The 12,456-nt window shown below is 39.8% G+C and overlaps 1 protein-coding gene across 1 annotated transcript in view; it reads left to right on the plus strand.

Moving 5' to 3' along the window:
* CSRNP3 (cysteine-serine-rich nuclear protein 3) overlaps positions 1–12,169 on the plus strand; it is a 152,814-nt gene extending 140,645 nt beyond the window's left edge. Inside the window, exons 4-5 of the mRNA XM_006867003.1 lie at positions 7,317–7,613; positions 10,165–12,169. Of these exons, the coding sequence (XP_006867065.1) occupies positions 7,317–7,613; positions 10,165–11,217 (1,350 nt within the window). The 3' untranslated portion in view covers positions 11,218–12,169. The remainder of the gene's footprint in view (positions 1–7,316; positions 7,614–10,164) is intronic.
* Positions 12,170–12,456: the final 287 nt, after the last annotated feature.

Here is a 12,456-nt window from a genome sequence, read left to right on the forward strand (position 1 = left end):
ATATAAAACTTTATATTAAAGTATAAGAACTAAAAAATATATATATATAACTTTTAGAAGAAAACATAGGGGTAAAGCTGCAACACCTTGTCTTTGACGATGGATTCTTACGTATAAAGGAGCTCTGGTAGCATAGTGGTTACGAATCTGGCTGTGAACCACAAGGTCAGCAGTTCGAAAATACCAGCTGCTCCGCGGGAGAAAGATGAGGCTTTCTGCTCCCGTAAAGATTTACAGCTTCTGAAAACCTGTTCAGGGTCGCTATGAGTCAGAACTGACTCGACAGCACTTAACAACAACAACATATTAAAGTAGTTGAAATGCTGTGAGGTATCGGTCCAACTTCATTTTTTGCATGTGAAGATCCAGTTGTTCTGGTACCATTTATTGGGGCCTATTCTTTCCCCGTTGGATGGACTTGACACTTCCATTGAAAACCAGTTTGACATATATGTATGGGTTTATTGCTGACTCATTTTTATTTCATTTGTTATATGTTTATTCTTATACCAATACTAGATTACTTTAGCTATGGTGACACTGTGAATTAGGAATTGGACTGCTAACCACAAAATTGGTGGTTCAAATTTGCTACTACACAGGAGAAAGATGAGGCTGTATATTCCCCTAAAGATTTACAGCCTCAGAAATCCTACATAGGTTTACTGAGTCAGAATCGACTCAATGGCTGTGATCTGGTTTGGTTGGATAACTTTGTAGTAAGGTTTGAATCAGAATGCTGGAGTTCATCTACTTTCTTTTTAAAACATATTTGGCTCTATGGAAGAGACTATTGCAATTCCATATGAATTTGAGGATTGGCTTTTCCATGTTTGCCAAGAAGGCTGTTGGAATATGGATAAGGAGTCCACTGAATCTTTGGATTTCTTTGGGTAGTATTCCCATCTTAACAATAGTAACTCTTTCAACTCATGAATGCATTATTTAAATCTTCATTCATTTATTTCAGTAATATTTATAGTTTTCAGTGGACAACACTTTTATCTTCTAGGTTAAATGTATTCCAAGGCATTTTATTCTTATGTTGCTATTGTGAAGTGCTGTCAAGTCGGTTTCAACCCATAGCAACCCTATATAGGGTTTCTGAGGAGCAGCTGGTGAGGTTTAATCACCACCAACCTTGCAGTCCAGTGCATTACTCCACCATGCCACACCAGGATTCCTTTCTTCTTTAAAATGCTATCATAAATAGATTTTATTTTTAATTTCCATTTTAGCTTGTTGATTGCTGGTATATGAAAATTCAAATGATTTTTGTGTGTTGGTTCTTGTACCCTGTTACTATTCTGAATGTATTTATTCCTTCTAGTAGTCTTTTTGGGTAGTGGTATGGCTCTGTAGGATAAGCACTGGACTGCTAACTGCAAGGTTCGTGGTTCAAACCCACCAGCCACTCCTTGGAAATACTATACCAGGTCACTATGAGTTGCAACCAACACCATGACACTTAACGTTGAGTTAGTTCCAACACATAGCAACCCTGTGTAGGGTTTCTGAGGAGTGACTGGTGGGTTTGAACCCCCAACCTTACAGTTAGGAGTTCAGGGCATATCCTGTAGTGCCACACCAAGGCTTGCTCTCTCTCGATATATATACATATATATGTGTATATAGATAAATAGATAAATGTGGTGTTGGTGCTGTTCTGTGGAGTCGATTCCAACTCATAGTGACCCTGCACAGGGTTTTCAAGGCTGTAAATCTTTATGGGAGCAGAAAGACTCATCTTTCTCCCACAGAGCTGCTGGTAATTTCAAACTGCTGACCATGAGGTTAGCAGTCTGACTCATAACCACTACTCTACTGGAGCTCCTTATAGATAAATAAAGCTATACATACACATATATTGTTGTTGTTAAGTGCCGTTGAGTCAGTTCTGATTCGGTTTCCAAGGAGTAGCTGATGGGTTTGAACCACTGACCTTGTGATTAGCAGTCAAGTGCTTATCCTGTAGTGCACACCAGAACTATATAGAATCCTATATTATGAAAGTAGAGATAATTTTACTTCTTCTTTCCCAATTTGGTAGCCTTTTATTTCTTTCTGTCACCCAGTTGCTCTGACTAGAATTTCCAATACAATATTGAATAATAATGCTGAAAGCAAGCATCACTGTCTTCCTGATTTAAGAGGAAATCTTTTCTTTTTTTAATATTTTATTGTACTTTAGGTGAACTTTTTACAGCAAGTTTGTTTCCCATTCAACGATTCATACACAAATCCATCTGCAGAGTTGGTTTCAACCCTTATGTATCAGTACTCTCACTATATCCCTCCCACCAACCCGGTTTCCATCCATCCAGTTTCCTTGTCCCTCTTTACCTACTCATTTTTGCTTTAATGTCAATGTTGACCATTTGGTTTCATGTGATTAATTGTCTAAAGGAGCACATTCCTCATGGGTGCTATTGTTTATTTTATAAGTCAATCTATTATTTGGCCACCAGTCCTCTGACAGGTTGTTCTATTATTGTAACTTGCATGTTGTTGTAATGCTGGAAGCTATGCCTCCAGTATTTTAAATACCAGCAGGGCCATTCATAGTGGACAGGTGTCTGTGGAGCTTCCAGACTAAGACAGACTAGGAAGAAGGAGAGGTGGATTACTTCTGAATGTTTAGCTACTGAAACCCTTATGAATAACAGTGGGACATTGTCAAATATAGTACCAGAAGATGAGAACATTATAAATAACAACATAACATTATAAGATAAAGTGCCAGAAGATGAGCCCCACAGATTGGAAGGAACTCAAAATACGACTGAGGAAGAGCTGCCTCTTCAAAGTAGAGTTGACCAGGAGGACGTGAATGGAGTAAAGCTTCGGATAGCTTCATTGCTGATGGGGCACACCTCAAAATAAGGAGACACAGCTGAAGACATCCGTTAGTAATCAGAACATGGAATATATGAGTTATGATCTAGGAATATTGGAAGTTGTCAACAATGAAAGGGAATGCATAAAGATCCATATCCTAGGCATTAGTCAGCAGAAATGGACTGGTATCAGCCATTTTGAATCAGACAATCATATAGTTTGCTATGCTGGGAACAACAAATTCAAGAGAAATGGAATTGAGTTCACCATTAAAGAAATTTTCAATATCTATCTTGAAATTTTGCCTGTGATAAGATAGTATCCATATGCCTACAAGGAATATCAGTTAATATCACAATTATCCAAATTTATGCACTAGCCACAAAAGCCAGTTATGATAAAATTGAAGAATTTTACCAAGTTCTTCAGTCTGAAATTGATCAAACATGTAATCAAGATGCATTGATAATTACTGGTGATTGGAATGTGGTTAGAAACAAAGAGGAAGCATCAGTAGTTGGAAAAGATGGTCTTGCTGATAGAAATGATGTTGGAGATTGTATGATAGAATTGTGCCAGACCAAAGACTTCTTCACTGCAAGTACATTTTTTAAAGAACATAAAAAGTATCTGGCTACATGGACCTCACCAGATAGAATAGACAGAAATCAAATTCACTACATCTGTGTGGTGAGATGATGGGGAAGCGCAGGGTATAATAGGAGTAAGGGTAGTTTGCCCTACTCTTAATCCTCTTATTTGTTTATCACATGAGATGCCATCATGGGGGATCATCAGGTAATTGTCAAACTACTGAGAATCATGGCCCAGCCAAGCTGACATATTTTGTGGGGGCACAGTTCAATCCATTACAGAAGCTAAGAATCTATCTGGGATATATAGGGGAAAAACATACTGAAACAGGAGTCAGGAATTGGGTCTGTAGATGTGGTCTTAATTCATACATAAAATGCAGAGACTGAGGGAAGACTACCATGGGAGAAGGGGAGAGTTTTATGCCTCCAAGGCTTTATTCCAAACCAGAAACAATGAGAGGAGGATAAAGCCAATTGACCAGGTTGAATTGGAATATTTCCAACCTTTACTAGAAATGACAGAGATGATATTGGAGAAGTAAAAAGAAAACCTTGCTAGTTCACTTCAGTAATAGTGTGAGCTTTTCAAAATCGAGTCTAGTGTCCTCCGGGTTCTTGAACAAGAGTGAAAATAATAAGTAACTGTGTGGAACACTATTAAATTCTTAAATTGAGATTTATTTTGAAATAAAATTGTACACTGTAGTTAAACTTTGGGGGATAAGAGTGACAAATTTCATTTTTAAGGGCTCTTATATTTGAGGTCTTGGTGTGGTGCTGTAGAATAAACACTGGATTGCTGGCCACCAGATCAATGTTTCAAACCCACCAGCTACTCCTTGAAAACCCTATACAGGGTTGCTATGAGTCAAAACCAACTCAATAGCACTTAGAAACAGCAGCATATTTGGAGAAAACTGAGTCTGTGGTCTGTTTAAGATGCAGTTAGGGTTTCTCTTATTTTCTTTTTAATTCTTAGATCCCAATTGGTTAGTCACGGTGCCCTAAAGATTTGTTGTTTGTTAAAATTATACTTTGTGTTGACTTTTAGATTCCATGTGTTTTATGATAATCATTATTCCTAAAAAATCGAGATGTTTTTGTTGTTGCGATGTTACCATATGCACTTGCACACACACACGGCTGCCACTAAGTTGATTTCAATTCAAAATGACCCCATATGTGTCTGAGTAGAACTATATTTCACAAGGTTTTCAATAGCTGGTATTTTGAAAGTAGATCCCCAGACTTTTCTTGTTGTTGTTAAGTGCCATGGAGTCGGTTCCGACTTTTCTTCTTGGGTGAACTCAAACTGCCAACCTTTCTGTTAGTATCCAAGGGCCTTACCCATTTCAGCACCCTGAGACTCCACCCAGTACACAAGGGCACACAATATTACAGAACAAAGACATTAAGCAGGAGGGAGCTGTTGACATGTATTTTGCTAACCAAGTCTTGGGTGTTCTACATGTGTTTATCAAGTTGGAAACTTGATGAGGTTTATATAAGCAAACCACGAATTAATAAAAAATAAGTGTAAATGCCACAGAAGTGACAAGATAGGAAAGTTAACACTTGCTGTTTGTTAGGAGTTTTACCTACCACAGAGGATTGAGTAATATATACTTAAATTTCTTAAATAATCAGTTCTTTACAGATAGAACTAATCTACCAATTGTTGTTAGGTACCATCGAATCAGTTCCAACTCGTAGAGACCCTATCCACAATAGAATGAAACACTGTCCGGTCCTGCACCATCATCACTATTGTCATTTTGAATCTCTTGCTGTTGCCTCTGTGCCAATCCATCTCATTAGGGGTATTCCTCTTTTCCATTGATCCTCTATCTTGCCAAGCTACTAATAATGAGGAATCTTGGTGTGACTGGACTGCTAACCACAAGCTAACAGCAATGTTGGCAGTTCAGACCCACCAGCCACTCCTTGGAAACCCTATACAGGGTGACTATGAGTCGCAACTGACACAATGGCACTTAACAACAATTAATAGTAAAGAAGAATTGATAAAATTGATAGTAACCAATCAAAGTAAGAACCTAGTAAAGGACATCACAGAAAATGAAAACAATTTAACCCCAAGAAGCCCCAAGGAAGGAAATAAATTGTAAATTACACCAAGAAACAAAACCTGTTAAAAGAGAATGCCCATCTATGCTACAAAGATTTAAACTCAGAATTCTCTGAAATATTTTTTAAAGTATAATTAATCAGCTTTTTAAACTGTATTTCAAGGACACTTTATAATATGTTTTAGTATGTACTGTGCTGTTTCCTTTCTAACAGTTTCTCTCTCCTTGAGGGCAAAGAGCAGTTTCAATCTGTTTATGTATATAGAATTGTGCAGTTGGCACAATATTCTTATCTAAATGTCAGATTTTTCCTAGGAAGATGAGAGGCTATTTCTTGTCACTGGAGTTTTTAAACTGTGTAGTAACTGAACTGCTGTTAACTTTGGAAAAGCATGGTAATCAGGATAGATAGTGATGTTTGTGAAGTAAAACATTTCAAAATTGCTGTTTTTGTTGTTCAGTACTGTGGAATCAGTTTTGACTCATAGTGACCCTGTATAGGGTTTCCACGGAGCAGCTGGTGAGCTTGAACCACCGACCTTGTGTTTCAAAGCAACCTTGTAGTCTAGCACATTAACCCACAGCGCCACAGCAGAACTTAAAGAGTTAAAATAGTCTCTGTATTTAAGAAAGAAAAAAAAAATGGAGTTTCCACATTTATGCCTGTGCTACTGCACAAAATACGTTTCTTAGTTCATATTCAGAGAAGATTTATTTTTCTAAATGCATCTGAAAAAAAAAAAAAAAAAAAAAACACAACAGCATTAATAGGTGGTGGCTTAATAGTCAACAGTGCAATGCAAATTCAAGGCTTACTGATGGATGTGATTAATTTAGTCAAGAAATATAAATAGAAGCAGAATAGTTATGGGAATGTGAGCCGTGGTTGTCCACAGGAGCTATTATGCAGAAGGAGGGCATCAGACACAGGTTTGTGTGAACTCCGTTGAGTGCCAAGCCTATTATTTCAGTTGTCGGCTGGCGATAGCTTGCCAGCACTGCCCTCTGCTTCTTGTCTTCCCGAGAGCATGCTGACATGACTGGTTACTTCAAATTAAGCTCTCATTCTTGGAATGTTCGTTAGGGCAGTCATGTTCATAATCCCAGCAGCACAGCACAGCATTTTATTTCCTAGATGATGATTTTGCCGGTACCCACAAGTCAGGGTCATTATTTCAAGAACAACTTGTTTGCTGAGTGGGTGGCAATGACTTCCACTAAGACGCTAACACTGCTGAACAACAACCTCAGGACTGCCCAACTCAAACTGAGTGACAGGCATCTGTGACCTTGGTCTTTTTCACATGACTCACGCTAACAGCTCTAATAACTGTAGTTCCTAAAGTTAGGAGATAATGAGTTCTAATTAAGAGTCTTATGACTATTACCAGTATACTTGGTGGTGGTGTGTCGTGGAGTTGGTTCCGACTCATAGCAACACTGTATAGGGTTTTTGAAGCCGTAAATCTTTATGGGATGAAAAAGCCTCATCTTTCTCCCACAAAGCAGCTGGTAGATTCAAACTGCTAACCTTATGGTTAGCAGCCTAACTCGTAATCAACTACGCTACCAGGAGTCCAGCATACTTATAATTCTATTGTTTTGATGCCTTCATTTTCCTTCCCATGATTTCTCTTTTTAAAAATTAAGAAATAAAGGGAATGGTTTGGTTCATGAGCATTTATTGGTTATGGGGACATAATGTCATCTGTTTCATTCTTACCAAGTGTAAAAGAAGGAATTTTAGATGCTGGCCATACTGAGTCTCCTATTGATTGCTTGGTGTTTCCAGATGACTAAGAATGGCACGGTGGAATCTGAAGAAGCTAGCACGCTCACAGTGGATGACATTTCTGATGATGATATTGATTTAGACAACACAGAGGTAGACGAGTACTTCTTTCTACAACCCCTGCCAACAAAGAAGCGAAGAGCTCTGCTGCGAGCCTCCGGGGTGAAAAAGATTGATGTGGAAGAGAAGCATGAGCTGCGAGCCATCCGCCTGTCCCGAGAGGATTGTGGCTGTGACTGCCGCGTGTTCTGTGATCCAGAAACGTGTACCTGCAGCCTGGCCGGCATTAAGTGTCAGGTAAGGATTTAGATGACAGGAACTCCAAAGAGAAGATGTTGTTTGTCGCCTCTTAAAGAGGCATTCATGTAACACATAATGAAGTTTCCCAAATGGGGTGCACTTTGGGGCAAGATTATTGTTGTTGTGTCCTTGAGTCTGTTCTCAGTCATAGAGACCCAGATTAGGGTTTCCAAGGCACAGTTGGTGACTTTGAATCACCAACCTTATGGTCCAAACCAACCTTGCGGTCCAGTGCTTATCCTACAGTGCCACACCAGGTCTCCTTGGGGCAAGGATGTTGTTGTTAAGTGCTGTTGAGTTGATTCTGACCCATAGCAACCCTGTATAGGGTTTCCAAGGAGCAGCTGGTGAGTTTGAACCACCGAACTTGCAGTTCAAACAATTTTGCAGTCTGATTCATTAGCCCACAGCACCACACCAGGACTCCTTGGGGCAAGGTAAAGATACTTAATACAGAGACCATATGTCTCAGAAAGCTTTTTTTTTTTTTTTTTTTTTTTTTTGGGGGGGGTGGAGGGGGGGCCTTTACACACACACACAAATTACCAATCCCGGGACTAAATGATTCTAAGGTCCCCAACTATCTATAATAGTAATGGTACTCCCTGGATTGTTGTTGTTATTGTTAAGTGCCAGCAAGTCAGCTCCGACTCATAGTGACCCTGTATTGGGTTTCCAAAGAGCAACTGATGGGTTTGAACTGCTGTCCTTGTGCTTTGCAGTCCAGTGTTGATCCTACAGCACTACACCAGAACCCCATGGGTAGTTATAGTTGTTCAATACCATTGAGTCGGCTCCAATTCATAGCAACCCTGTATACAGTTCCCAGGAGAGGCTGGTGAGTTTGAACAACTGACATTAAGATTCAAAAGACCTTTGGGTCCAGTGCTTATCCTACAGCACCACAGCAAGATTCCATGGGTTCTTACATGCTTTTACTTTGTGATATAACTTTCTCAATGAAGTAGATCCATTCAGGTAGATAACAAGGAGAGGAACGATCTTCATCAACTGAATAGATGCTCCAGATGGATTCACAGAAAAGAAATCCATTAGTCACAAAATACTGGCTCTGACATCTGGGGTCAAGGTGACTGTAGTTGGGTCTATTGTGTGTGATCTGTTGCACAGAAAAGTCCCTGTGTGTAGATAAGATGGCGAGTGAGGCACATTCTTCTGTGACCTGTACTTTGGTCTGCATGCAGGTGGAATCTAAAACAAAGAGCACCTATTTTAGGAGTGCCCTTGGCATGTCCACAATTCTGCTTGTTACTTCAGTGGACAGCTCAGGTTGCCAATACTTGCTGAGCCCAATCTCTGTATCCACAGAGACCAGTACCTTGAATAGTTCTGAGGTTTTGATGAAATGAACATTCCTTTTCCTCAAGAAGCAATTAGGCTAATAGAGTAGGGAGAGAGAGAGACAGGACCTAAACCAGCCACAATTCCAAATATACAAACCCAGCCCAGTTATGAGGAACACACACATGCACCGTGGGCTAAGACTCCAAAGCAATGAGAAGCAGGAATGGTAGAATTATCAGAGTGCAGGATGCTAAAGTGGTGGCACTCTGGAAAGTCTTGGCCAGGAAATTCCCGGTACAATACCACAGTAAGGAAAATGAAAAAGAACAGACCTAGCACAGAGAAAGATGAGGCTTTCTGCTCCCATGAAATTTTAAAGCCTCGGAAACCCAATACAGGCCACTATTAACCAAAGCAACTCGATGGCACTTAAAAAGTGCCGTTAATGTCATACTACATAGATTTAAAACAGGTGAGGATGAGGATAGTAACTGTCCTTGTTTAAAACTGGACATGCATACTGGGATGCAGAGGAAAAAGAGGCTTGGGGAAAGGACAGAAGCATTAAAAAGTGGAAGCAAAATGAATGGATGAAGAGAAGGGAACGCGGGAATGGAAAAAAAGTAAAGAAAGCACCCGTGGGGCTACTGAACTGAGAAACACATTTGTAACCATACCGGGGCCATCAACAACATGCATGTTCCAATGACACTGTGCTCCTGCTTGTCAGTGGCTGAAGTAGGTCACCAAGCCTTTCCACAAGTCTCTGGTGGACTCAAACCTCCAACCTTTCAGTTAGCAGCCAAGTATGTTAAGCACTTGCACTTACCACAGACTCTGCTTATAACCATAATGCATTTCTATTTTGAATATTTAAAAAATGAACTTGTTGCCATGGACTCAGTTCTAATTCCTGGAAATCCCATGTGTTACAGAGTAGAATTGCTCCATGGGATGCTCTTTGCTGGATGAGTTTAACTGCCTTTAGGTTAGTAGTAGAGCACAAACTGTTTGCTCTATCCAGGGACCTCATTTTGAAAGTCGTTTTTTTAATATAAAAATTAGATTAATACTTAATGGTTTAAGCTTTCACTCCCTCTTTTCAATTTGCAGTTTGATTGCCATTTGCTTTGGCATAAGTGGAATTCAGTAAACTCAGAGTCAAAGGGGTTGCTGAAAGGTGTTGGATTTCTATTATATTTGTAATAGTTGCTTGGAGCTAATCTGTGTTCTTCCTTCTAAGGTGGATCGAATGTCTTTCCCATGTGGCTGCAGTAAAGAAGGATGTAGTAACACAGCAGGTAGAATTGAATTTAATCCCATCCGTGTCCGGACTCACTTTTTGCACACAATCATGAAACTTGAACTGGAGAAGAACCAAGAGCAGCAAATCCCCACGCTGAACGGCTGCCACAGTGAGATAAATTCTCACAGTAGTCCCATGGGCCCTGTTGCTCACTCTGTAGAATATTCTATCACAGACAATTTTGAGATTGAGACTGAACCCCAGGCTGCAGTGCTGCATCTGCAGTCTGCTGAGGAATTAGATTGCCAAGTAGAGGAAGAGGAAGAGGAGGAGGATGGGAGCAGCTTCTGCAGCGGAGTCACTGATTCTAGCACCCAAAGCTTGGCACCTAGTGAATCAGATGAGGAGGAGGAAGAAGAGGAGGAGGAGGAAGAAGAGGAGGAGGAGGAGGATGAGAAAGGAGACAGCTTTGTGGAAGGTCTGGGCAGTCATGCTGAAGTTGTCCCTCTTCCTTCAGTCCTTTGTTATTCTGATGGCACTGCCATTCATGAAAGCCACACAAAGAATGCTTCTTTTTATGCCAACTCTTCAACTCTGTATTACCAAATAGATAGCCACATTCCAGGAACTCCCAACCAGATCTCAGAAAACTATTCTGAAAGAGATACTGTCAAAAACGGTACCCTCTCGCTGGTGCCTTACACCATGACCCCAGAGCAATTTGTTGACTATGCCCGACAGGCAGAAGAGGCCTATGGCACCTCCCACTACCCAACCACCAACCCCTCTGTAATCGTTTGCTGCTCCTCTTCAGAAAATGATAGCAGTGTGCCCTGCAATAGCTTGTATCCTGAACACAGGTCCAATCATCCTCAAGTGGAATTTCATTCGTACTTAAAAGGTCCCTCCCAGGAAGGGTTTGTTTCTACATTGAATGGTGACAGTCACATTTCTGAGCATCCTACTGAAAATTCATTGAGCCTTGCAGAAAAGAGCAGATTGCACGAAGAGTGCATCAAATCACCTGTGGTTGAGACCGTCCCTGTTTAGTAGCTTAAGTTATTCTAGGACCAACTTCCCCTATTTAAGACACTGTATTTAATTGAATTTCCTGGGCTCATTGTTCTTTAAACTATGGACCAAGAAAACTTGGAATGTGGTTAATGTTCCTGACTGTATTGCTTTCTTTCTTTTTTTTTCCTTTCTAGCTACATGACTGTGGCATTGCACAAATACAGTCTATATAAGGATTTTAAAAGACTTCAGACATTTTGATAGAAAAATGCTAATTTTAAAACTGCATATCTCAGTTGCCTACCTGTCAAACTGTGTGAAACCTGCCAAGCTATGTAGATCAGAGCTCCAAGTTTTGCATTATCGGGCCTGTGCAAGATAGTTAACTAAGAATGGGAAATAATAAGATTTAGAGTCCTAATTTTCGATATATCTGACAAATATGGTGACTTTTTAATGTAAAAGTAATTATTGTAAAAAAAAAAAAAAAGATTTAATTGTTCCATGTGTATTTTATTTATGGTAGTTTAGAAGTCACGTTTTGATGAAAATGAACAGCAACAGCATGTTCATTTAAGTTGAAGACGCATAGTACTACAGAGCATGCCTACATGGATTGCATCCAAAATCCATTCACATTTTTATGATCTTAACTGATCAGATTTGCAAATACTTTCTTAAGGTTGAAATAGGCCTATTTTTGCTATTTTGGACAAATAAAGGAGTCTATATGTGCAGGCCTTTACACAGTTTTCTCTAAAGTTAAGAGTTAGGACAATCCTCCCGTGAGGGTCTAGTTCAATGCCCTCCCTCAGTTGAACCCAGAGATGGAGGTGAAGGAATTGCCTTTCTTTTTTAAAAAGCATCATCTTGGTTCTTAGCTTGGACAGCACCTTTAAAGTCTACCCCTCTACATCAAAATGCACTTTAGTGCCCCTTCACGGTACCTTGTGAGGGGTGGGGACTGAGAACTTTTTGAGATGAAAAATTAAAAAATGAAATAAAAATAAATAGCTCTGTAACTGTTATAAGGTTCATATAATTAATATAGAGGAATCATTCAGTGATACTTTGTGAAGACAAAAAAAAAAAAAAAAAAATCTCTGTTCCTTCACCACTCTGAAGACCTAGCTCAGTGAAAGTAGAGGAGACTGAGGAGACAAGGAAGACACACAACCTCAGCAACCAGCCTTTTTTACAGCGTGATCAATCCATCTCTACAGAATAAGTGTATAGTGAGACTTCCATTTAGTGACTAGCCAATTGAACGGGGGG

The sequence above is a fragment of the Chrysochloris asiatica genome, unplaced genomic scaffold (genome assembly GCF_000296735.1).
Source record: "Chrysochloris asiatica unplaced genomic scaffold, ChrAsi1.0 scaffold00099, whole genome shotgun sequence".
In the NCBI taxonomy this organism is placed as follows: domain Eukaryota; kingdom Metazoa; phylum Chordata; class Mammalia; order Afrosoricida; family Chrysochloridae; genus Chrysochloris; species Chrysochloris asiatica.